The following is a 24,652-nucleotide window of genomic DNA, read 5'->3' on the forward strand; positions in this document are numbered from 1 at the left end:
TAGAGTGACGCAAATTCAGAAGATTGTTTGCAGTTGTATCCTGGGACTCATTACGTTATCGAACCGTCGCACTACGGGACGTATTTTGAGTTAAGGAAAGAGATAATATCTCGCCTCTGCAGTTGTATCATCACTTTTCTTACTCTTTGGTATAGTTTTATCATTTTTATTCTTTACAATATTCAGTAATCCGTAGTTTATAAAATACGGTTCTATCACTAATGTGGACACGCATGTTAGCATAACGAATGTGGGTGGACACATGAGGTGATAGGCAATTGCAAGCATAAAATTATGGTACCAATTACTTGTATCATGGTTGTAAATGTGTACCATATACTATATATACGTCATTGAAATTTCTATACGACAGCCCATAAAATCATCCATACGTTGAGTTTTATATCGTCGGTAAAGTCTTTTGAAGTCAGCTAGATATGATGTACAAAATTTGCAGGTCGAAGTCACTAATCGAACTAAATTGATCTTATAATTGTACTTCATGTTACATATATGCATTTTAAATGACATAAAATCCAGTTTTGTACCTAGATTATTCCGGATTTTTTGGCCCCAAATTTATTCAACTATATTTAGGAAAAAAAACATGTAGCATAGTTTTTTTTTTTGACGAACTAAAGGGTTAAACCCGGGTCCAATGATGACACAAGCCTAACCCCCGGGTGGAAGTACAACCCACGGATATACCCTCTCCTGGGCATTCAAATGAGCCGAAAGCAATAGCTCATATCTGTGTGGCCGGTGGGGTTTGAACCTGGGTTTGCCTTATTGGATTTTTTAAATCTCTCAAGCGCCACTAGGCCACCACCACCGGTTAATATGGAGCATAGTTAACTATATTGATATGGTTCGCTAAGATGACTTCAAATTTATTGCGATGCATGTGATGAAAGTCAAATATGTATATGTACATGTACGTTAACGGTATTACAAAGAAATGTCTTGGTATGAAGTTAATGCTCAAATGTTCATGCATGCACGAAGCAATACTGAGAATATCTTATAAACTCGGTTTTTAATGCGTGAGCGTGACTTTTTGGCATCAGTGTCATCTCTTTGTCTTTCACCCATACGATCGTCCTTTTTCTATGGGGATCGGTGGGAACGATTTGATAATTATTTTAAAGTGTTTCTATAGTGGATTTTTAAAAAAGAAGTTTAAGCCCATCTTAATGTTCAAGACGGGGTATCAACACCTCTAAATGCATGCTGTATTTACTTCCGAAAACATAAGGTCACTTTCTCTGGTACTGCGAAACTCGCAGCCAGATTTGGAACATGGTCCATTAAACTCGGATAAACGTATAACTGTTGAAGCCTATGTTTTTCTTCTTTTTGGAGAGAGTGCAACAACTTAGAGCATCCCCATTAATTTCACACAAATCCAAAAAAAAAAATATTTAAAAAATCAAATTCTATGAACTTCATCCCGCGTAGTCTCTTCCCACTAAATCTGTATCATTACTATTTTGCGGACCCCACGACACGTGGCGATCCGCGGTTGGTAAATTATTATTATTATTTTTTTATAGAAAAAAATCAAACAGTAAAACAAAAAAAATAATAAAATAATAAAAAAAATTTTTGTGAATTTCCCTGTGAGGTTCACCAATGGAGATGCTTTTATAGAAAGTCTTTTTGTAGAACCGACTTTACAGTAGCATGCATGTCAACGGCATTTCAAGCTCTCTTGCATCAAACAGACTGGACCATATGACACATCCTCTTGGCAAGGAGAAAGCGGAGAGGTACTAAATCTCTTTTTAAACTGCTTCACTTTATGATAAAAAAAAAAAACTGCTTCACTCAGTGTAATTTCGTGTTTGAAGTCTTCGTAGTTTCCATCCACTATTCAGTATATTTTAATTTGGACCCTAGCCTATAAACTCTCTAGCTAAACTTACCTACTTGAGTGCTAACGTTTATTTTTTTGGTAATATAGTTTCACATTTTGTCCAAAAGAAAAGATCCAAAATCATGGATATGGTGTAAACTTCATGCACATATATATGCCTGTGGTCTATATATGTTTAAGACAAAAAAAAAGCAAAATTGAAGCGCCTGTTAATATTTTTAAAAAATTGTATTTGAAAAGCCAATGTTTTGAAAACTCTTTATAGTCAAATCAAAGTCATACAACAAAGGTTGTTAGAATCAGTTCAAAAAAAAAACAAAGGTTGTTAGAAACTTTCAAAAGTTGCTACCAACGCTTTACTTTTGGGCAATTGATTATACGTCAAAAGTACACATCATCCATATAAATTACGTAGTAGGTCAATTATATGGCAATAAACTAGTATACTATTGTAAGTCGACTTAATCACTTTTAACTAATCACTACAATCCACACAGCAATTTGATGTCAAACTTGAAATCAAATCGCTGCAGTATAGTATCAAGCAATTTATTTCTTATGTATATATATTTCTTTAAATTTCTTGTTGAAGTTATACAAGTTAATGCGATTAATCTAAGAATAGTATTCGTTCACTATTCGCCGATGCAAATTTCTTGATGATTTCTCCTATCAAAGTTGCATATATTGATTCCACCTCTATGAGGGGCGAATCTAGAACATTTATATAATGGGTGCACAACTGTTAATAGAAAACAAAAATGCTTATGAGAAAGTTTGAACCTGGGAATGAATGGGTGCACAAGCTTCCTTTTACCCCCTAAGCTAATTAAATTCTAATGGTTTTACAAACAAAATTTAGGTTTTTAAAATAATTGTGGGTGCACTTGCCCCCATACCTTATAGGGTGGCTTCGCCACTGAGTCCTCTATAATATTCTCATTTCCCACCTTCTAGAATTCTTAGCCGTGTGCGGTGTTAGTGAGATTACATGTGAAAGCATTAATTATGATAGGGAATGCTTTTTACATTTCCAATCTCATATCGACTTATCTGTTAATTAAGTTCGATGACTTTTGATTACTAACTTCTAACTGTATTTCCATTCATGCCGCCACGATCAAAGGACGAGAAGATAAATTACTATACGCAGCCATGTGGTGAACACAAAGGAACTATTCTTTCGGCTTTTACTAAAAAAGAAGATAAATTACTATTTTAATTTTCAAGAAAAGTAAGAGCTTATTAGCCGACTCTAAAGTTTAAACTGATATGGACCAGTATCATCTTAATGTGTTTATATTTACAAAAATATTACTATTACTACAGTAATATCTATTTCTCTCTTTTCTGTGTTACAAATTACAACGACTGTTTACAAAACTTCCAACTCTTAAATCAAAACAGAGAATACATATTTTTTACGTGTGATTTTGAAGTCATGAAATACAATTTATCCGCCAATCTCTCGTTAGGAAGAGTAATTCTTATGTTATGTGAAATAAATTTTTGATCAAAAAAATGTTATGTGAAAATAAATATGCCATACTCGAGATAAAATTTTATAAACTATGTGATATTTTGTTCAACTTATGTTATATCTAACACTACAAGAGTGTATGTCTGATTATCTTCGCTTCCCTGATCTCATCGACGGTGAAAACATTTCAAGTAACTTCTGATTTCTAATGCACATAATTTCTCTAATGGACTCGCTTGTTATTTGTAACTGGCTAAGTCCCATCCTAAATTATTTTTCAAAAAAAAAGTCCCATCTTAAACTATAGCTAGAATTCGTAAAACATTTTAAATCACCCAATAACATAACTTTTTGGGTTAAACATAAAATACAGTATCCTTATAAACTGAATGAAGAATTTAAAAGGCTTAATCTAGTTGATAAAACGAGTAAGCCTTAATCCAAAATGGCAAAATTTATCGGAAAGAAACGCTCCCCCCTAGGAAACTTGGGCAATCAGAATGAGGATGTCACTAACATGGGCTGTATGAATTGGCTATGAACTAAACATGGGCTATATCCATATTTATTTAACTAAAATAGTTTTATTTTTAGCCTTTATTCAGTTATAGTTTTTGTTATGTTCTTCTCAAAAAATAATACTTAAACATTATTACAGTATAACTTCTTTAAATTAATAATTTATAAATTAATATATATTAAAAATATCTACAAAATAATATAGTTTTATAGTTCCAAACTGAGTTTTTACTTCAATTAGTATATAGATAAATTAATAATTTATATAAATTAGTAAATATATATAATTTTGATATAGGGAGTGATTGGTAGAGATTGTAGAAGCTGTGGACAGCCATTTTAATTTCTACAGCCCTTTTTAAAGCAATCATGCTTTTATTTTCAAATTTGAATCTAAAGCCAAAATATTATAAAAGGAAATATATTAGTTTTAGACAGCACTTTCTCTAGAAATTTTATTCAGTGCTCTGAAAATTTTCTACATCAAAATAAAACTAAAGCCAAAGCTAAAAATATAAAGCCTAAATCTTAGAGCAAAAAATAAAAAGCCACAGTCTCTACCAATCATGCCCATAGTTCTGACGTTATTAATTTATAGAGATTTCCCTGTATTTGTATTAAAAAAATAGTATTTGACAGTTAAAGAGGGATTCCCTAGTCTATATTTGCAAAGTGATTTGCCACATGTCTTTTCTACAATCGTTTTTACAAAAAAAATTATGACATGTCTATCAAGATTGATGACATGTCATATGGTTAAATATGACATGTTCAATTATATTTAATACTGATATATATTTTTAGAATTTTTTTTAGAATATGGCAATAACTCATATATTACATTTAATATTGATTTATATTTTTGGTAAACTTTGTAGAATATGTTAATAACTCATAAATCATCACTACAATAAATATATTCAAATATGACATACTGAATTTCGAAATATTATATAACTTTACTTTTATAATTATACAATTTTTATCATCTAAAATTTTCTAAATTTTCTGATTTTTTTAGAAACTATAATTTTTAATCGTAATATCATTAGTTTCTTTTAGATATCTAAAAATTATATAAATATTGTTTAGTTTTAACTTTTGATAACTATACCATTTTTATATGATTTTTTAGTAATTTTGTACAAGTTGATCTAATACATTTAACCAAAAAAATAATTTTTTTATCTAAGATTCTAACTCTTTATATATACATATATATTCTTAAATATAATTTAAAATATAAAAATATTTTCTCTTAATTTTATGCTTAATTAAATGATATTTATATTAATTATTGGTCAAAAATAATAAATTATATAATATTAATAAATTATATAATATTAATAAATTATATTTTTAAATATAAAATTTAATTTTAAAAAATTCATCACTGCACATGGTGCAAAAAAACACCTAGTTATATAATAAAATGAAAAATTCAACCACTATACTTCAAATTTGAAACCCTTCATGACTATAAATTTTTACATGACTATATATATGTTTCTCAAATTTTCTCCCATCAATATAATTAATCATTTAGCAATGTAAAACATATTTATGACATCGTTATCAAACAAAATAAAATAAAATCATAAAATTGGAGACAGCTTAATCTTATTTTAAGGGCTTTGAAAGTTTAAACGGATGCACACGCACTAATCAAACACACAAAAGATAAGCTAAAGCAGCCCACAGCTTTGGGTTCTCTTGTAATAAAATGAAAGATTCAACCACTATACTTCAAATTTGAAACCCTTCATGACTATAAAAAGTAAACTTCGACCACTAAAGTCATGAAAATAAAATTTTACATGACTATATGTATGTTTCTCAAATTTTATCTCATCAATATATAATTAATCATTTAGCAATGTAAAACATATTTGTGACATCGTTATTAAACAAAACTAGACTTTGACCCGCCCGACCGGGTGGGTATTTATTTTATGTTTTTACTTTTTTATTTATGTCAGACTATGTATTTGTAATATTTAAATACAAATTTAAATTGATAATTAATCTTTTACATTTATAATAAAAACTAAAATTATAAGTTTAATAAAATATTATGATACAAAATTTTAAGTTTCCAAACAAAAAAAATATAGGAGTGGTCATTTTTTTCCAATTCTAAAATCTTAGCATCCCTTAAAACAAATAAAATAAATTTATAAATACATAAAATATATAAACATATTTGGAAATATAATTTATATTAAAATAAATTTGTTAAATAAAAATAATCTTGCGTTGTTGTTGTTTATTTCTATAACTTGACCCGTGACTGTATAAAAAAATTTCAGCATAAGTATTTCTTTTTACTTTAAATTTTCTTGCACTAATAGTATAATATATATATTTGTAAATTAAAATGTATTACATAATTTTTGATATAACATTTTAAAACATAACAATTTTATTTATTACTTTGAATAATTATACTTTGCGATTTTAGTTGTCTATTATATCGCAATGCATCATATAAACAAATCTAATATTTATAACTAATTGGACTTATATTATGAAAGAATTATACTAATAATTTATGAATAAAAATCTATATTACTAAAGTGAAGTTTATTTTCCTACAGAATTTTTGAAAAAAGGTTTTAAACGATTTGTAAAAATAGATTCTTAAATCATTATCTTGAGAAAATAATAAAAACAATAAAAACAAATATGAAAATGATAACTTGGGCCGGATGCTTTTCAAAAATTATGACTTTGGCTATTTATGATTTATAAATGGTTTATTAGGCTAACGTTATGATATGTGCACCTATTATCATTTTGGCCATAATTAAATACGTACATGAATATTAGGAGCAATGCAAAATAAAGAATGCCTATTTTTTAGGAAAGTCGTTTTTAAAAAATTTATTGTTCTCAAATCATTTTTAGTTTAAAATCTGATTTAGAAAATCATTTAATAAATTAGGAAAAGACATGAATTGTTTAAATGTAAGATTATTAAATACTCCAGTAGCATAAACTTGTAAATAAATAGTAAATCTTAGGGTTGATCCATATGTGTACTTCTGTTTTAATAAAGTAGATAAAACAAAAATCATAGAAATGGAGACAGCGTAATCTTATTTTAAGGGCTTACACGCACGAATCAAACACACAAAAGATAAGCTTAAAGCCGCCCACAGATTTGGGTTCTCTTGTCCCTCCCGTCCCCCCTCCCCCCTCTAAATTGCCTTTTAGAGTTGAATCTTTAATTATGTTGCCATTATTTTCATAGTTTACCTCAATTCATGTAAGAGGCACACTCAATAATATGTTTAATAGATGGTTTAATATGGGTATATTAAACAGATTATTGGGTATATATAAAAGATGGAATTATCGTAATAATTAAGAGGGCGCTATAAAGGAAACTTAACACTAAAAAGGGTTAACTAGACTTCGGAACTTGATATAATACTTGTCATAAATTCATAATGGTTTCTTTACACAAACTACACTTATTTAAACAAATTAAGTAGCGATCAGCTTTCTGAAAGCATGGATCCATGTTTTCCGATATATCCTCCTTTACAACTTTCAGAAGTGAATCATTCTATGGTGATAACGACGGTCTGACTCTGAAAATTCGAGTTTGTGGAATCACCATTTCAGTCTCTCAATCAATCTCTGATAAATTGTCTATTTTCTCTTATAAATGATATGTTTTCTATTATGTAAATTACTACTGCTGGTGAGTTTAACATATATAGTGACTGTAATATTTAGCTCCAAAAAGTTCAAGCTAGGGGAATTTATTAACCACAAAACTAAATCGTTTGCATGGTAAACGTTTAAAACAGTTTTGATCTACATATATAAGATTAAAAATAATTATTGATTTGTGAGTGTGCATGCGGTGTAACTTAATCAACTTCAGATTTATTGATATTCTAGTCAGTATATTAAATTGTTGATGATCTGGAAAACCATATGAAAGAAATTAAGTTTAACAAAAGGTATTTACGAAAATGTTTTTTTAATAAAGGTAAACATGAACAATGATAATAATAACGTGGTAAAGATAAAAATTCCCTAAACTAATAGAAAGTTTTGTATATGTATATATACAGTTATAAACCCTTTAACAAAAAAAAGTATATATACAGTTACCATTTGAAAGCTAAAAAGTCCAAAATACTCTCGGTACAAAAGTTCCAACAAAAAAACTCCTGGTTTTTAGTAGACATTTGCGTTAGTTTAGATTCCGACCAGATTTAATTTGAATCTAAAACCTCAAACACTAGTAATTTGAGTTGAATCTAAATATCTAATAAAAATGTTTCTGATCATATCTATTTCTAGACACGAGAATGGCAATGGGAATTTATGAAATCTCTTTAAATAACATAGATGAAGCAAAATCAGAATTAAAAAATCCGAAGATAACAAGAATCTAATCTCTGGTGTTCTCACTATCACTCAACTCTTATTATCTCGTCTCATCTTCTTGATGTCAAATTTAATTATTTAGCTAACCCCTAAACAGCTGAGTCCGTTCTTGATCATCCGTCGCTCCGATTCTTGAAGCTGACAACGAACAGAATCCAACCTCATTAACACTATACTGCTTCTGTTGCTGAGATTGCTTGCAATGCAAGATAGCTCCTTGAACAGAACTCTCCATCTCTAAGCTCGAACTCGTGCTTCTCTTCAAAAACTGCAACGGACGAAACCCTAAACTAGTCGATGGTTTGTTGTTCAGACTCTTCGTAGGCTGTCTCCTCATGGAAAAAGAAAACGATCTCCTATGGCTCCCAGAAACAGAACCATTACTCTGTTTCTTAGGTTTCTCTGTCTTGATTGTTCCAAAAGGAGGCTGCACTCGTGAATACCTCAAATCAGATCCTTCATCAGCAGCAACTCTTGACTCATCAGAACAACTTGATTTTCCAAAGAAGGATCTTAGATAAGCTTTCGAAGCTTTAATCTTCGTTCCAAAACTTAATTGCTTGATCAACTTCAGTTTCTTTCCCCAAGATTTCTTCTCCTCTGATGAATCTGAATAGTTGAGGAAGTACTCTTCAGGGTTAAGCTCTTTACTCACTTGACAAGACTCTGCTGGAGAGACGGTGCAAGACTCGAACGGAGTGTTGCTCATCACCGGAGTGGCTAAAGGTGTGCTGTAGAAATCGTCATCAAAGGTGTAATCTTCTAGAAGATTTTGGACCATTTGGAGACGTGGAGGTAAGTGGAGTGGGAGAAGTTTGCCTTTGTAGAAGAGTTCGTCTGCAGGAGAAGTTGTTTTGTCTATCTGGAGAGGACCAAGATGAGACATCTGGAAGTCGAACTCCCTAGGGTTGTTGTTGTTGCTGTTGTTGAGGGTTTTGCGTACGAGGCTTGTGAAAGAAGTTACTTCCATGTCTATGTAATCGTCTTCTACATCGCTGTCACATAGGGATAAATTAGCTGCCATTTGTTGATGCTTATTTCGTGTGTATTATGTTTCAGTGATTAGAGATATGAGTAAAGAGTCGAAGAGGTTTGTTTTTATACATGCAAGAGAGAGAGAGTTAAGTGTTACGGTTTTATTTTGGTAAAGAGGGCACAACTCTGGAGTGTGCGCCAAGTTGTGTTTTTATTTTACCGATAATATTTGGGAATATATCCGTACATTAAACTTTTACCCTAGTTAAGTCAATACCCTAAATTTCACACTGTAATATCTACCTCCATCAACACAAACTTGTCACAGACATTTTCTTAATTTAACCCAATTCACTCTAAATTTAAACTATTTGTTTCTATTTCAGTTTGAATAAGATATATAAATTCAGAAATATTTGGAAATAATAGTTTTTTAGTGGACCACCACTTAAACATGAACTCAATATAAGGTGGGTCAGTTTTATAAGAAAAAAAAATAAAAAAAATAAACACTGAGTTAAAATATATTATATTTTCGTTTGAAAAATTCTATGATTGGCCTTAGAAAGTTAATGGGTTCATCGTCATTGATGGTGATTAGAGCTTAACTATGAAAGAACTTTCATTAAAAAAAACTATGGAAAAACGAATAGAGGTTTAGAATAAACAAAAGAAATGGTTTAAATAACATATATATAACCAAGCGATGATAATCGGATGATAATAAAGAAATTGGGATAAATTCCTAAATCGGTTGTTTCTGTGTTTGAATCTTATCAGAATTAAATTGTAATTTGTTTGACCTGATGAAAATAAAACTTTGTTTTATAAGAAACCCAGAGCCGGACTAATCGTTGATGAGTAGCCTTTGGAAGATTATTTAAGTTTTAGCAAACAAAAAAAACATATCTGATGAGTAGCCTTTGGATTTCTTTTAATTTGGACAAGAACGACAGTCATCTTGGTAGAAGCCCACATGTTTGATATTTTTTCTCTCTTATTGGTTACTCAGGCAAAAAATAATAAATACATCGACACTACTCAAATATGATCAACAATATGATTATGTTGTGACCCTTATGATACATTGGTAACACACATATATTCAAATCTATAGACACGGTAATAAAATCATGTTTGCTTCATTCATCGTGTAGTTTTTATTTATTTCCTATATGTTTTTTTGTAATGTAATGTATGGAACTGTTTTCTTTTTGTTACTGGCAAAGGCACGGTGGCACACCCCATTGTGCTTTAGGATATTAAGACATTTTACTTGATTCCTGGGTATAATTGCACGGTGCGCCACTTTTCAAGTGCCATCTCCACGAAATATTATTAAGAATTTTGCTTTCTTAATTTTTGAAATAGTAGTCCCTGGTTTAACCAAATCCCTATCATATGTATGTACTTATTGAATAAACATTGTTTTCTCGCTTCATCTCTTGAAAGACAGGGATAACAGTATAACACTCTTAAACCTTCATCTATTTCCATATATCCTATGACCTTTAACTCTTTTCCAAAAAAATAAACTTGTTTGACAAAGAAAACTCATTTTTGGAAATGGATTATCTAATCACCAGCCTTTTCTAGTTCATCATCCTCATATAAACTAAATTTCGGCCTTTGCATTTATACATATGCTTAGCTGTCAAAAGATATGATAAATTTCATACTCAAAATCAATTGGCTGTAAGATGAACTATATATTACTCATATCCCATCAAAACTTTTAGTTTTAATTTTCTTTTCGACACCTTCCATAAGATTATAGTCTATATAACCATTAGTTTCGACAAAATCCATCATATTCTAGTTGATATAATACGTTTTTTACTTATCTCGATGGAATTGAACTTTTTGAACCATCAAAAATCAAATAATGGAATGATAAGACTACTTTTCAGATCAAATTACCAAGACATGGTGTGGAGCCCCTCTAATATTATGTCAAGTTTTATGGACTTGTAACATAAAATTAATTAGCATTAACTAACTGCACTGGTCTAAATCTCTTATATATTAATCATGTCTTATTGCAACTTTGATGTTGATTTTTTTTGTCCAACAAGATATGACTGGTGGTTTCATTTAGGAGAAGACATTTTATTAAAACAATCAAACGCACATACAGAAACACAAAAAGAAAAAACAATTGTATATTCATTCAAGTGAGAATGGTAATGTTCCAACTGTGAGCTTTAGTGTTTTACACATCTAATTGAGAAACAAGATGGAGAAGTCAAAGAAGAAGAAGCAGGATGAGAAGAGCCACTGAGTATTGGTGTTCCATGGAAAAGATCTGAGAGATAATTCTCCAAGTTATCAGGCTTAAAACTCACCAACATCTCTATGTTTCTGTCCTGTCTCAGCATTGGCAAGTACTTCTGGTAAAACTCTCCGTACTTCGGTACAAGTTTCTTAGCTATGGAAACCTTAAGCTCGTCCCTAAGCTTCGCATCCACTATGACACATGATGATTGTTTCAAGTATGCTCCTGCGAACGCTGCGTGGAATCTCTTGAAACATGTTGTGGCCTCCCCTGGTGATAGCTTGGTACTTGTTTTCGCAGGTAAAGATCCTAACACGTTAGTCCAAGCTGCTACCTCGTATTTTTCAGCATAGCTTCTGAGTTTTGCCTCGTGCTTGGTGAGCCAATCGTCACCGAGGAGGTTCTTGAGGTGAGTTGAACGAACGGTATCAACCACGAAGTGAAGGTTATTCACAAGAAAAATGTAAGAAAGACACACATCATTGTAACTCTCTGATTTGGTGTCTAGCTTGCAAAGGAAAACCAGTATGAGCCAAGCTAGATGGACGGAGCAGGCGTGGTTGTTGACATGTTCATCTTCCAAGATAGGAGCCGTGAAGTAAGATTCTAGCAAGCGAGTGTTTGTCTTAAGAGGATGTTCTGTAAGGATCTCGGACAAGACACGGCTGTATTCGGACAACGATGATACGAAACTCATCGTTGTCCGAGTCAGCTTGTGAACCCCTCCTTCAGGGGAAAGTTCTTTGGAAGAATCTTTATGTATTGTCGTCTCGAACTCCTTGAGACACGTGTGGATAGAGTCCTTGAGTTTCTTGAGCGTTGAGAGGACAAGAGTCTTCACAGAAGCTAATGAATCAAAGTTGAATATCATTTCTATGTCTGGCCAAAGGTCAGAGATGGCTGCATAAAGATCCATCAGCTTGAAGATCCTCTCATGGTGGTGTTGTTTCTTCTCCTTGTTGGCTACGAGCTCAGGTAACATGAACAGATTCACTCCTGCTTCCTTGGCTATCTGGTTAAAGCAAGACTGTCCTATTGTAACGGAAGCAGAGAAGACATGATCACATAGAAGCTTCTCTCCTCGTAAGAGTGTTGTGACTCCAATCTTGGCAGCTTTGATCCAGTTCTTGATCATGTGCTCGAGCACGCCCCAGTCCATTTTGTGAAACTGAGAGGTCTTGACCTTCTCAATCCCAAGCAAGTGTAACCCTTCATCAACAATAGACTTTCTGATCAACTTATAGCTTTTGATGCACTCTTTACCGTAACCACAGCTGATCATAGTCTCTGCTATGACCCTTAAGTCTGACATCACTAGAGCTGAGGCTTTCTCTACCTGAGAGATAGATTCACCAGCCTTCTTCAGCTCTTCATCATCGTCATCATCATCATATTCCATAAAGACTTCGAACTCTGAATTGCTAGATATTGTGGACTGACCAGAGGCTGATTCAGGATCAAGATGGTCTCGGTTAGAAGACAATATCTGGAAGAACTCTTTCTCCAGCATGGACATGCCGATCTGCATCAGGTTCTGTGCAAGCACAAGCTTGTCCGATTTGGAGTCTTGAGAGACAAGAAAGTGCATGGCTCTGCGTAAGTCACGGACGCATCTGATGAATTCTTTGGCTTCTTTTCTGTTGTGTCTGAACAGAGAGATGATCTTGGTGTAGGACTGTGAGTTAGGATCCCACTTCTTGATGATTGACTCGGCAGCCTCTAAGGCTTCCTCCATCATGGACTGAGAAAAGGGCTGATTGAGTGGTGAAGCAGGAAGAGAATTGAAAGAAGCAAGAGAAGTAAAAGAAGGATGAGATGAAAGGTTTGATGGAGAAGAGAAGGTAGAGAATGTAACAGATTTAGCCATTTTCACCATGGCTAAAGGTTTAGTATGGAGTCACTTAACTTTTGATATCTTGGTTGTCTTTGTAAAGGTCACTGAACATTATATAGAGAGATGGCTTTTCAATGTTTGAGGGAAACCGAAACGAACAGTTGACTATTGACTAGCTTCTCTATACGTGCAAGCTTTGAAATGTTCCGTACGAGTAACAATCATGTAGTTTTTTATAGATATATAAAATATATAATCAAAAGTATAAAGGTATAATTCTTTAGGTAAACGCATCTCATGAGTTTGAATATAAAGTTTTATAATTCAGTGTTATGTCATTGAACGTTATATACAGAGAGATGGTTGCTCAATGTTTGGGTTCAAACAAGTATTTGTTTACGCCTTCTATACGTGTAATATTCCGTAGGAGTAACTTTCATGTAGTTTCTTTATAGATTTTGATAAGAAATATGGACTAATAATTAAAAGTATAAAGGAATAATTCCTTACGTAAAAGCACCTCATGACTGAAAATATAAAGTTTTATATACTGCAAAAGCAACTTTCACACTTCAAATTTAGAGGTTTGCATACTGAAAATTAAGTTTTACTAAAGTTTCAATGTTTTTAGTCTTTTTAATGATATATCTTCCAATTAAATATTTTGTTAATCATTTTAATCTTCACGATATTGTGTCTTATTATACAAAATACAAGATACGTCAATAACATTAAAATGAGTATACAAGACAATATTGAAGTAATAACAAACTTACTTTGAAGGAAAATCTACAAATAAAAATAATAAGAAAATTCGTTTATCATTTCAAAATGAATTATTTGATTATATATATGAGTAATATGAAAATAATTATAATAAATGATTATGTATTTTATTTACAATTTGTGGTAAAATTTGTGTATATTTAATTTTGTACGTGTATAATTAATATTTCATCATTAGTATTTTTATAATATTTTCTATTGTATTTTTTTAGTTATATAAAAAATTAGCAATTGTAAAGATTACAATGTAAAAAGTACGATTTTCAAAATCAAATTTCTTCTTTTATTGAAAAAACTCTATGTCAGATTTTAAAAGAAATTTGAGGTTTTGTCACTTGTAAAGATAAAATTGTTTTAAAAATACTATAAAATATAAAAATATATTGATCGAATAAAGTGTTTGATTGAGGTTTACAAAAAAAAAGTGTTTGATTGATTGATTGCCTTACTAAAATATAGGGTTTTGTAAATCGAACTAAATATTGTATGAATCCAGAAGTTAAGGACAAGCTGATCCCTTGTGTGAATACATGAAACTACAACTTGTATAATTCAATTTGTAAATAGTGAAACCGAAGATAATAATACGTATATGTATCTCTGTCAGATCATTTTCCATGCCACATTACTATATACAAGAATATTAACCTATTTGTTTGGCCAACCGTACAAAGATACGCGCGATCGCTGATATTACGTATTTACGTGTACATATTAAATATATAATGAGTTAATGATATACAGAAGGTTTGAAAACGACATATATATAAATACAAAATACAGATACAACACGAGCTTAATTACAGAAAATAAGGTGTATGACTTATCAAAGTCAATGGCGTATAGATGTAGCCACGATTCTTATCAACGCTGGCAAGCCAATCAGAGACCAACAATAAGCTATTCTACGTATTTATTTCGTACCGGTTAGTGATTAATTAGAGGTCTTTCGATAGACAGGTTGAATTTAGGTTGTTATTTCTAAAATAGTTTGGCTATGTAACCCGTCCCAAACCAATGATAGACAAGCGATAATATAAATGTTAATTTCCAACTGTTACTCTTTATATTGAAAGAAGTTGTTTCAACGAGTTTGGGAACACGCATGAATCACGTTGAGCTTTCAATTTTGATTGTTTTTATTACCTATTAGTATTACCAATGACGATAATATACTTTATTATAATGTGTTTATTTTATGTTTATGGTTGAATCAGTTCAGTGTAAACCGGAACTAGAAGAAGTTAAGAAATTGAAGAAAGTCATCTATCGCCTATAAAACAAGAATGACCAAGTCAAAGTATCTCAAATTTTGTCCTTTTCTCTCAAATAATTTATTAAGCCCAAATTAATATGTATTTTGATTGACAGGAAAACATACAAGCATATTACTTAACCAAAACTCACGACAATCTTTATGGTACGCTGCGTTTACGATTTTAATCTAACAAATAAGTGTTCGGTAAAATATGCTGCATCAATCTTTGGAAGCTCGTATTTATTGATAACTCTAGCAGTATGCAGGTTAAATCTTTCTTTTGTCATCTAAAATCTTGATCCTTGCTACCGACTGTTTACCAACTCAGTCTTTACATATTATCGCATATTACAGCATTTTCTCATATAGGTTTTTTTTTGCTAAATTTTTTTTTCATATAGTTTACATCAGTATACCCGTTTTCTTACATCTAGTACACTTCAACGCACCAATAATTTTTTTTGTCTACGAGTTTTATACGTGGTAGTCACATAGTTGTTTTCTGCTGGGTATAGCACAGTGTATTCGAGAGAATGATGTCTCCATCTAGACTTTCATTTTATTGACCTTCACTTTGGGAAGGTATCCACAGGGCACAGGCATACACACACCCCTTCGGTTTTGCTGTTAAAGAACCAGAGATTAGACAAGGTTTTTAACTTTTTAACTTTCTAACTTTCTTGGGGTGTTTGTTTATATGTTATAAGAGATTAGATACCCTAGAAAAAAATATGAATATGATACTGGCTTTTGGAAAAAAAAATTGTGGGTTTTATAATTAGGTCGATTATTTAATTAACCATCGTGACAATCTGAACTAAAACGCCACGGAATCAGAAGAAGTTAAAAACTTAGAAAGTCAACTCTTGCCTATAAAACAAGTACAGTTCATCAGAAAGCCAAATTTCTCAAAATTTGTCCTTTTCTTCCAAATAATTTATTAAACCCAAATTAATTTTTAGTTTTACTGACAAAAAATATATACAAGCACAGTAACTTAACCAAAACTCACAATAACAAATAATTGTGACAAGAAAGGAAGTGCATCAATCATGAAACTTGTATGCATCAATATTCTCTCTGAGACAATCTTTCTAACTGTGAGTTTTAGTTTTTTGCACATGCAATTGAGAAACAAGATGAAGAAGACGATGAAGAAGAAGCAGAATGAGAAGAGCCACCGATAAATGCTGTTCCATGGAATAGGTCTGAGAGGTAGTTCTTCAAATTATCAGGCTTAAAACTCACCAACATCTCTATGTTACTCTCCCGTCTCAGCGTTGGCAGGTACTTCTCGTAGAACTCTCTGTACTCCGGTACAAGTTTCCTTGCTATCGAAACCTTAAGCTCGTCCCTAAGCTTTGCATCCTCAATGACACATGATGATTGTTTCATGTATGCTCCTGCGAATGATGCGTGGAATCTCTTGAAACATGTTGTGGCCTCCTCTGCTGATAGCCTGGTACTTGTTTTCGCAGGTAAAGATGCGAAAACATTAGTCCAAGCTGCTTTCTCGTATTTTGCAGCGTAGCTTCTGAGTTTTGCTTCGTGCTTGGTGAGCCAATCGTCACCGAGGAGGTTCTTGAGGTTAGTTGAACGAACGGTATCAACCACAAACTGAAGGTTGTTCATAATGAAGATGTAAGAGAGACACACATCCTTGTAACTCTCTGCTTTGGTGTCTAGCTTGCATAGGAAAACAAGTATGAGCCAAGCTAGATGGACCGAGCACGCGTGGTTGTTCACATGCTCATCTTCCAGGATTGGAGCCGTGAAGTAATATTCTATCAAGTGTGTGTTTCTTTTAAGAGAATGTTCTGTAAGGATCTCAGACAAGACACGGCTGTATTCGGACAACGATGATATGAAACTCATCGTTGTCCGAGTCAGCCTGTGAACTCCTCCTTCAGGAGTAACTTCTTTCGGAGAATCCTTATTTATTTTCGCCTCAAAGTCCTTGAGACACGTGGGGATGGAGTCCTTGAGTTTCTTGAGGGTTGAGAGGACAAGAGTCTTCACAGAAGCTAATGAATCAAAGTTGAATATCAGTTCTATGTCTGGCCAAAGGTCAGAGATAGCTGCATAGAGATCCATCAGCTTGAAGATCCTCTCATGGTGGTGTTGTTTCTTCTCCTTGTTGGCTACGAGCTCAGGCAACATGAAGAGACTAAGTCCTGCTTCCTTGGCTATCTGGTTAAAGCAAGACTGTCCTATTGTAAGGGAAGCAGAGAAGACATGATCACAGAGAAGCTTCTCTCCTCGTAAGAGTGTTGTGACTCCAATCTTGGCAGCTTTGATCCAGTTCTTGATCATATGCTCGAGCACGCCCCAGTCCATTTTTTTAAACTGAGAGGTCTTGACTTTCTCGATCCCAAGCAAGTGTAGCCCTTCATCAACAATAGACTTTCTGATCAATTTATAGCTTTTGATGCACTCTTTACCATATCCACAGATGATCATGGTCTCTGCTATGACCTTTAAGTCTGACATCACCAGAGCTGAGGCTTTCTCTACCTGAGAGATAGATTCACCAGCCTTCTTCAGCTCATCGTCTTCGACATCATCATATTCCATAAAGACCTCGAACTCTGAATTGCTAGATATTGTGGACTGGCCAGAGGCTGATTCAGGATCAAGATGGTCTCGGTTTGAAGACAATATCTGAAAGAACTCTTTCTCCAGCACGGACATACCAATTTGCATCAGCTTCTGTGCAAGCACGAGCTTGTCGGATTTGGAGTCTTGAGAGACAAGAAAGTGCATGGCTCTACGTAAGTCACGGACGCATCGGATGAATTCTTTGGCTTCTTTTCTGCTGTGTCTGAACAGAGAGATGATCTTGGTGTAGGACTGTGAGTTAGGATCCCATTTCTTGATGATTGATTCTGCAGCTTCTAAGGCTTCCTCCATCATGGACTGAGAAAAGGTTTGGTTGAGTTGAGAAGCTGGAAGAGAATTGAAAGAAGGAAGAGAATTGAATGAAGGAATAGATGAAATGTTTGATATAGAAGAAAAGGAAGAGAATGTAACAGATTGAGACATTTTCGCCATGGTTGAGGTTTAACGGAGCCTCTTATCTTTTTAATCTCTTGATTGTCTTAATAAGATCATTGCACATTATATAAAGAGATGGTTCATCTCTATGGTTGAATGAAACCTATGACCAATACAAACATTGGATTAGCTTCTCCAGACGTGTAAGCTTTGAAATATTCCGCACGGGTGACATTCATATAGTTTTTTTTTCTTAAACATTCATATAGTTTCTTTGTAGATATATAAAATATAATTTGAACGAATAATCAAAAGTATTTTTTTGAATTCTTTAGGTAAAAGCATCTCATGACTTTAAATATAATGTTTTATAATTCTTTGTAATGGCACTGAACAATATAGAGAGATATGGTTTCTCAATATTTGGGAGAAACCAATGATGAATGACCAAAACAATCATTTGATTAGCGCCTTCTCGATATGTACAAGAGTTGTAATAATCCTACGAATGACGTTCACGTAGTTTCTTTATAGATATATAAATTCTTAAGTTGTTATTTTTGTATAAATTCTTGGTCAAACAAATAATAGGTTAATATATAGCTGAGTTATACCTAATATTAATAAATGAAACCACAACTTGCATAATTCAATTTGTAAATAGAGAAACCAAAAAATAATAATATGTATATTTATCTCTTTCAGATCATTTTTCATGCCAGATTACTATATATTAACCTATTATTTGTTTGACCAATCGTACAAATATACGCTCGATCTCTAATATTACATATTTGCGTGTACATATTGATATATAATGATTTAATGACATACAGAAGGTTTGAAAAAATAATATATAAAATACATATATATATATATACATATGAGAATATACGTCTGAAACACGAGCTTAACTACTGAAAATAAAGTTTATTAAAGTCAATGGCGTATAGACGCAGCCACGATTTCTTTATCAACGCTGACAAGCAAATCAGAGACCAGCAATAAGCTATATTCTACGTACTTCTTTCGAACCGGTTAGCGATGTCTTTTGATAGAGAGATTGAATATAGGTTGCGTTATTTCTGAACAAATTTATGGTTTTGTCAACCGAGTCAAGAGTAACCCGTTACGAAAGTGTAATAAGATTACAAAGCGATACTCTAAAATGTTAACTCCCAACACATGTTTTTGTATCTAGGAAAGGGATTGTTTCAACGAGCTTAAAACATGCATGAATCACGTTGGGCTCTCGATTTTGACTATTTTTCTTCTTCTTTTTTGCCTAAGTTTTGGCGATTTTGACTGTTGTCATTACTTATTACTAATGACGATAACATTAATTTTAATGTGCTTATTTTATGTTTTATGGTTGAATCGATTCAGTGAAAGACAGATCGAGAAGAAGTTAGTAACTTAGAAAGTCAGCTCTTGCCTAGATAACAAATAATTATTCAAAATTCTTTCAAAATTTGTCCTTTTCTCCCAAATCATTTATTAAAGCTCGGATTGATACATACAGTTTTATTAACACAAAAAACTATTTTTTTTTTTGTCACAAACACAAAAGACTATTTACATCGGGAGTTTCTCGTCCAAATCTTCAATAAAATAATATCAAAAATAATAATAATAATAAAGAGAGAGGTAAAAGATTACAACATGACTTAAAAAACATCTATGCAACACTGGTCATTTATTTATTTTAAAATATTATAAATTTTACAATTTGAAAAATTTACGGAATCTCTCTCCGTTGATGATGATGATGCGGCATGCCCTTAACCAAACTCACGATATATTCTCTGGTATGCTGCGTAGCCTGCGTTTAGGATATTTTGGGACAAGAAAGGAGTGCATCAATCTTTAAACTTGTCTCTATTGATGATAAACTCTAATAGTATGCAGGTTAGCTAGATCTTAATTTCTTTTGTCAACTAAAACTTTCGTATATATACTGCAAATTCTCTATATAACTAACTAAACAATATTTGATCATTCCTACTATTTTTTAGATGATCAGTTGCGACCGACTGTTTATCAACTCAATCTTACACACCATCGCATATTATTGTATGTTTTTTTCATATAGTTTACATCAGTCGTATGTATATACCCGTTTTTTTACACCCTGTACACGTCAACGCACCACTGTTTCTTTTGTCTACGAGTTTAATACATGGTAGCCACTAGTTGTTTCTACTGGTATAGCACAATATTTTATTGCCATCTTATTAACAATAACCACATAGCTGTTTTCGACTGGTATAGTTTTGTATTCGAGAGAAAATGACGTCGCCATCTGACTAAAAATTCACAAATCCTTTACGTGCGATCTTTAACTTTTGAAGCCAAGAAATTAGAAAAAAAATAAGGATCTAGACTTTCATTTCATTGAAGTTCACTATGGAAAGGTAGACAGAGTTTCAAAGAAAAACGATTTGATAGAGAACCAAAGATTAGTATATTAGACAGAAGTTTTCAGGCTTTTAGCTTCCATTACCTTCTTTGGGTGTTATTATAAGAGATTAGAAACTGCTGACGAGAAAAAGGAGATTAGAAACCCTAGACAAAATATGAATATGACGAAGGCTAAGACTTTGGGTCGAGTTTTAGATTTATGTTTAACTGGGCTTTGATTGTGGGCTTTATTATTCGGCCGATTATGATATCATATTGGCTGAAGCTCAAAAGAGGAGGAAATATACTGAGACATCTATTCTTTAATAAGAAAAAGAGTCTAGGCAGAGACTGTAGGTCTTGACCGACCGATCCTGTGAACAGCTCAAAATTGTGTTCAAAAGATGCAAAAGTATAATGAATTTTTTCATGTTCGTTCCAAGTTTGAAGTACTATAAGGCATAGAAGAAGATGTCATAAGCATCTATACCGTAAAATAAATTATCGGCGAAATACATTTTTATAAGTTCATTTTAATCATCTCTAATATCTTATATGAGTAAATAAGTGTATAATATTCAAAATATGGTGGATAGAATGTGAATATGTAGAACTGTAAAATTATTGATCTAATAATTTTTTATTTATAATAAAATAATAAACGAATGTTTTTAAGAAAATCATTAATGATTTATGGATTTGTTACCTTATATGGTTGTAACCTATAAAGTGAAGAATCATGACGTAACCAATCATTAGTTGGTTCTCAAACTTAACTAAAGCACATAACAGCAACTAACAACTCCACTCCAATAACTCCACTCTCAATCACACTTCCCAAATTCTCCAATGGTTCTTTATATAAAACCCATTAATCAATCCATCATTAAACCATCAAACACAAAACACAAAACTAACTTGAGAATCCAAAGATTAAAATGGCCAAAGCTCTTCACATAACCATCATTAATCTCTTCCTCATATCCGCCAGCTTCCTCCCATTTATCTACGCAGCTAGACTTCTCGACGAGATCCAACCTCAGTCTCAGTTGGTCCCTACCAGCCAAATCCCAACCGTAGCTCCAGCAGAAGCTGAGGAAGAACCAGCAACTACACTCCCAGCTGTTCCAGCAGGGGCTGAACACGAGCCTTTACTAGAGTTCTTTATGCACGACGTGCTAGGAGGGTCACACCCATCAGCTCGTGTGGTCACTGGAATAGTAGCACAAACCGAGGTGAACGGTATACCATTCTCAAAGGCCAGCAACAGCATCTTCCCTGTGGACAACGGAGTCCCACTGGTGAACTCAAACAACATCAACAGCGTCATCAACCCAAACACAGCCCCACTTCTCACCGGCCTAGGCGGCGCTCAGACCAGCACAGTGATCCAAAACACCAACGGAAACTCCAACGATGCCCTCAGCACCAACAGTCTCCCCTTTGTGACCGCGGGAAACCTCCCTCCCGGTGCTGCCCTCCAGCATCTCATGTTTGGAACCATAACCGTCGTGGACGATGAGCTAACCGAAAGCCACGAGCTAGGCTCAGCAGTTATAGGGAAAGCTCAGGGGTTTTACCTGGCCAGCTCCTTGGATGGAACAAGCCAGACTCTTTCTCTGACCGTGTTGCTAGACAGAGAGCATGAACATCATGATACTCTGGACGATGCCATTAGCTTCTTTGGAGTTCACAGGACCGCCTCTCATGCTTCTCAGATTGCTGTTATTGGCGGGACGGGGAAGTTCGAGCATGCTAAAGGGTATGCCATAGTGGAGACTCTGCATAACCAAAACAACCAGCATATTACTGATGGTCAAGACACTATCCTCCATTTCAGTGTCTATCTCACCTACAAAGCTTGAAGATGAAAAAATATTTGATGGGTGTGCTTTTGTATATGTTCTTGCTCCTTAGCTTCTGCTTGTGTCCTTTTTTCCTTTGTTTGTGTAAATCTGGTTTCCAATGAAATTTTATTTAAATGAGAATGTTTCAATCTACAATCATGTTTCCTTTAAATAAAAACTATTTGTATGCAACAACTACTCTCTCACTATTCTCAATCAAAATACAGAGAATGCAATGTGATTCTCCAGAAAATAACATTATAAAAAACGTTTTAAAGAAATTATACATGATCCAGGCTTGAACAAAGTGTTACTAACCCAACAAAAGCCTTGAGAATTAAATGTCAAACTACTACTTTGTTTCATAACATCTTTCCTTCAACAACAACCAAATCTGTTTAGTTTTTTTTTTTTATCTCTTTTAATTACTCCCTCTGTACCATTTTAAGTGATGTTTAAGGTTTTTACACAAAGATTAAGAAAATGCAAATTTCTATGTAATTTATCTTGATTATATAAAATTGCATTAAATAAAATCAGTCTAACCAATAAGAAAAACATGTAGTATTTTGTAATTGGTTACAAATTTCAATTGACATTAAATTTTATTTAGAAAAGTGAGAACATCACTTATTATGGAACAAAATAAAAATGTTTAAACATCACTTAAATTGGTACAGAGGGAGTATCTGTTACTGCAACCAAGTCCTCAACTGTCACTGGCTTGTGCAGCTGCAGTCAAAACCAATGTTCAAAAAAAAAAAAAAACAAGACTGAATGAAACTCTTAGGAACCAGTGAATAGAGAGAGAGAGAGAGATGTGGATAGGAACTCACCGCTTCTGAAATGCTGAACCAGTGAAAAGACCGCAAGATGGTATCGTCTTTCGAAGGAAGAGAGTCATGATTCCAGTATGTCACCTTATCGAATTTGGCCTTGGCTTCCCAACACGGATTCTCCTCTGTGTCACTAGAAGCTTTTCTCTTCCCATTGGCGTTCTTATTACTCGCTTGTCCAAGCACAAAACCTGAGGGGATGATAAACAAACAACATAAGAACAGTCCAAATTGCTAACGAACAGTGAGTAGCCAAAACACACACAACTTCCCCAACAAAACTCAATAGAGAATTTGTCTTCAAAAACTCCCTAACTAAGTAACAAACACAAAGGAATACAACAACAGCTTCTCTTTTTAATCAGTACAGAAGAAGAGAAAAGAGAATGAGAGAGGTTTACCAGAGTAGCCAGTAGGGAGAGAGATAGTTGCTCCCTGCAACTTCCTTCCTCTGAAATGAGCTTCCTCCGCTCTCACTCCATCAACTTCCACCTCTAACAATAATCAATCACACAAACTCTCCTTACAATTAATCTCTCTCCGTACAAAAGCAAAAACTGAATAAACAGAATCACAATATATGTTTCTCACTCACCACTGGATTTAGGCTTGAAATAGTTGGAAACTTGAGAAGGACCGTCGAATCTAATGCAGCAAGGAACCTGGTGAACTTGACCGCTGAGATCAGCAATCGAGGTTTCATCTGAAGCAGCAGCACTTAAGTCTATGGTTCCCATCAATCTTAGATGTTTCTGTAATCAAAGAAACAAATGGTGAAACACAATAAAAAATGTCAACTTTGAATCCAGTGAGTGTCTTGGAACATGTAATCGAACAACATTTGCTTCTGCCTTCTTTCTTAGTGTGTATTTAAACAATAAAGTATCGATTTTTATACATTCAAAAGATCAAATAACCAAAAATAAGAACACAAAAAAGCTACAGAGAAAACTATAAGAAACTTCATCAGAAATGTACCCTCTACTCCTAGAGTTTGAGTTTCTATTACAATCGTACCTTTGTCTCGCCGGAGAAAGAGAGATTTAAACCCTAAAGTTTCAACAACAGTGTTGAGAAGAACGAGAACACAAAGGAAAAAAGGGAAATTTACGACACAATAGAGAACGTTCCCCAGACTAATTTCATATAGAGCATGCCCAAGTTT

At 33.3% G+C, this 24,652-nt stretch overlaps 5 protein-coding genes across 7 annotated transcripts; 1 reads left to right on the plus strand and 4 right to left on the minus strand.

Moving 5' to 3' along the window:
• Positions 1-8,298: 8,298 nt before the first annotated feature.
• LOC108811241 (probable membrane-associated kinase regulator 4) lies at positions 8,299-9,309 on the minus strand. The gene has a single exon (XM_018583282.2). It carries the CDS (start codon positions 9,304-9,306, stop codon positions 8,365-8,367), a length of 942 nt encoding a protein of 313 aa, XP_018438784.1. The 5' UTR covers positions 9,307-9,309; the 3' UTR covers positions 8,299-8,364.
• Positions 9,310-11,354: 2,045 nt separating this feature from the next.
• On the minus strand, positions 11,355-13,437 carry LOC108809550 (exocyst complex component EXO70H1). The gene has a single exon (XM_018581687.2). It carries the CDS (start codon positions 13,406-13,408, stop codon positions 11,462-11,464), a length of 1,947 nt encoding a protein of 648 aa, XP_018437189.1. The 5' UTR covers positions 13,409-13,437; the 3' UTR covers positions 11,355-11,461.
• A 2,918-nt stretch (positions 13,438-16,355) lies between these two features.
• LOC108809903 (exocyst complex component EXO70H1-like) lies at positions 16,356-18,556 on the minus strand. The gene has a single exon (XM_018582040.2). The coding sequence runs from the start codon at positions 18,459-18,461 to the stop codon at positions 16,518-16,520; it is 1,944 nt and encodes a 647-aa protein (XP_018437542.1). The 5' UTR covers positions 18,462-18,556; the 3' UTR covers positions 16,356-16,517.
• Positions 18,557-21,703: 3,147 nt separating this feature from the next.
• On the plus strand, positions 21,704-22,825 carry LOC108807161 (dirigent protein 9-like). Its single transcript, XM_018579418.2, has one exon. The coding sequence runs from the start codon at positions 21,743-21,745 to the stop codon at positions 22,667-22,669; it is 927 nt and encodes a 308-aa protein (XP_018434920.1). The 5' UTR covers positions 21,704-21,742; the 3' UTR covers positions 22,670-22,825.
• Positions 22,657-24,620, minus strand: LOC108807162 (uncharacterized). 3 transcript variants are annotated; one of them, XM_056987918.1, is made up of 6 exons: positions 24,505-24,620; positions 24,083-24,239; positions 23,889-23,981; positions 23,488-23,678; positions 23,338-23,383; positions 22,890-23,077 (listed from the first exon to the last, which is right to left on the minus strand). In XM_056987918.1, exons 2-6 carry the CDS (start codon positions 24,222-24,224, stop codon positions 23,073-23,075), a joined length of 477 nt encoding a protein of 158 aa, XP_056843898.1. In that variant the 5' UTR covers positions 24,225-24,239; positions 24,505-24,620; the 3' UTR covers positions 22,890-23,072. The 3 variants fall into 3 exon arrangements, with proteins under 3 accessions (XP_018434922.1, XP_056843898.1, XP_018434921.1); XM_018579420.2 differs by lacking the exons at positions 22,890-23,077; positions 23,338-23,383 and adding an exon at positions 22,657-22,759; XM_018579419.2 differs by lacking the exon at positions 22,890-23,077 and having other exon boundaries at positions 23,146-23,383.
• Positions 24,621-24,652: the final 32 nt, after the last annotated feature.

This window comes from Raphanus sativus, chromosome 6 (assembly GCF_000801105.2).
Source record: "Raphanus sativus cultivar WK10039 chromosome 6, ASM80110v3, whole genome shotgun sequence".
In the NCBI taxonomy this organism is placed as follows: Eukaryota; Viridiplantae; Streptophyta; class Magnoliopsida; order Brassicales; family Brassicaceae; genus Raphanus; species Raphanus sativus.

What these genes read in the sequence shown, in the direction of transcription:
- LOC108809550 (XM_018581687.2), bottom strand. Translation starts at nt 13,408, where the DNA reads ATGGTGAAAATGGCTAAATCTGTTACATTCTCTACCTTCTCTTCTCCA.
- LOC108811241 (XM_018583282.2), bottom strand. Translation starts at nt 9,306, where the DNA reads ATGGCAGCTAATTTATCCCTATGTGACAGCGATGTAGAAGACGATTAC.
- LOC108809903 (XM_018582040.2), bottom strand. Translation starts at nt 18,461, where the DNA reads ATGGCGAAAATGTCTCAATCTGTTACATTCTCTTCCTTTTCTTCTATA.
- LOC108807161 (XM_018579418.2), top strand. Translation starts at nt 21,743, where the DNA reads ATGGCCAAAGCTCTTCACATAACCATCATTAATCTCTTCCTCATATCC.
- LOC108807162 (XM_018579419.2), bottom strand. Translation starts at nt 24,224, where the DNA reads ATGGGAACCATAGACTTAAGTGCTGCTGCTTCAGATGAAACCTCGATT. An exon ending in TTTCAAGCCTAAATCCAGTG is followed by an intron (nt 23,982 to 24,082) that starts GTGAGTGAGAAA and finishes GATTATTGTTAG; the next exon opens with AGGTGGAAGTTGATGGAGTG. An exon ending in GGTTCAGCATTTCAGAAGCG is followed by an intron (nt 23,384 to 23,487) that starts GTGAGTTCCTAT and finishes TTTTGACTGCAG; the next exon opens with CTGCACAAGCCAGTGACAGT.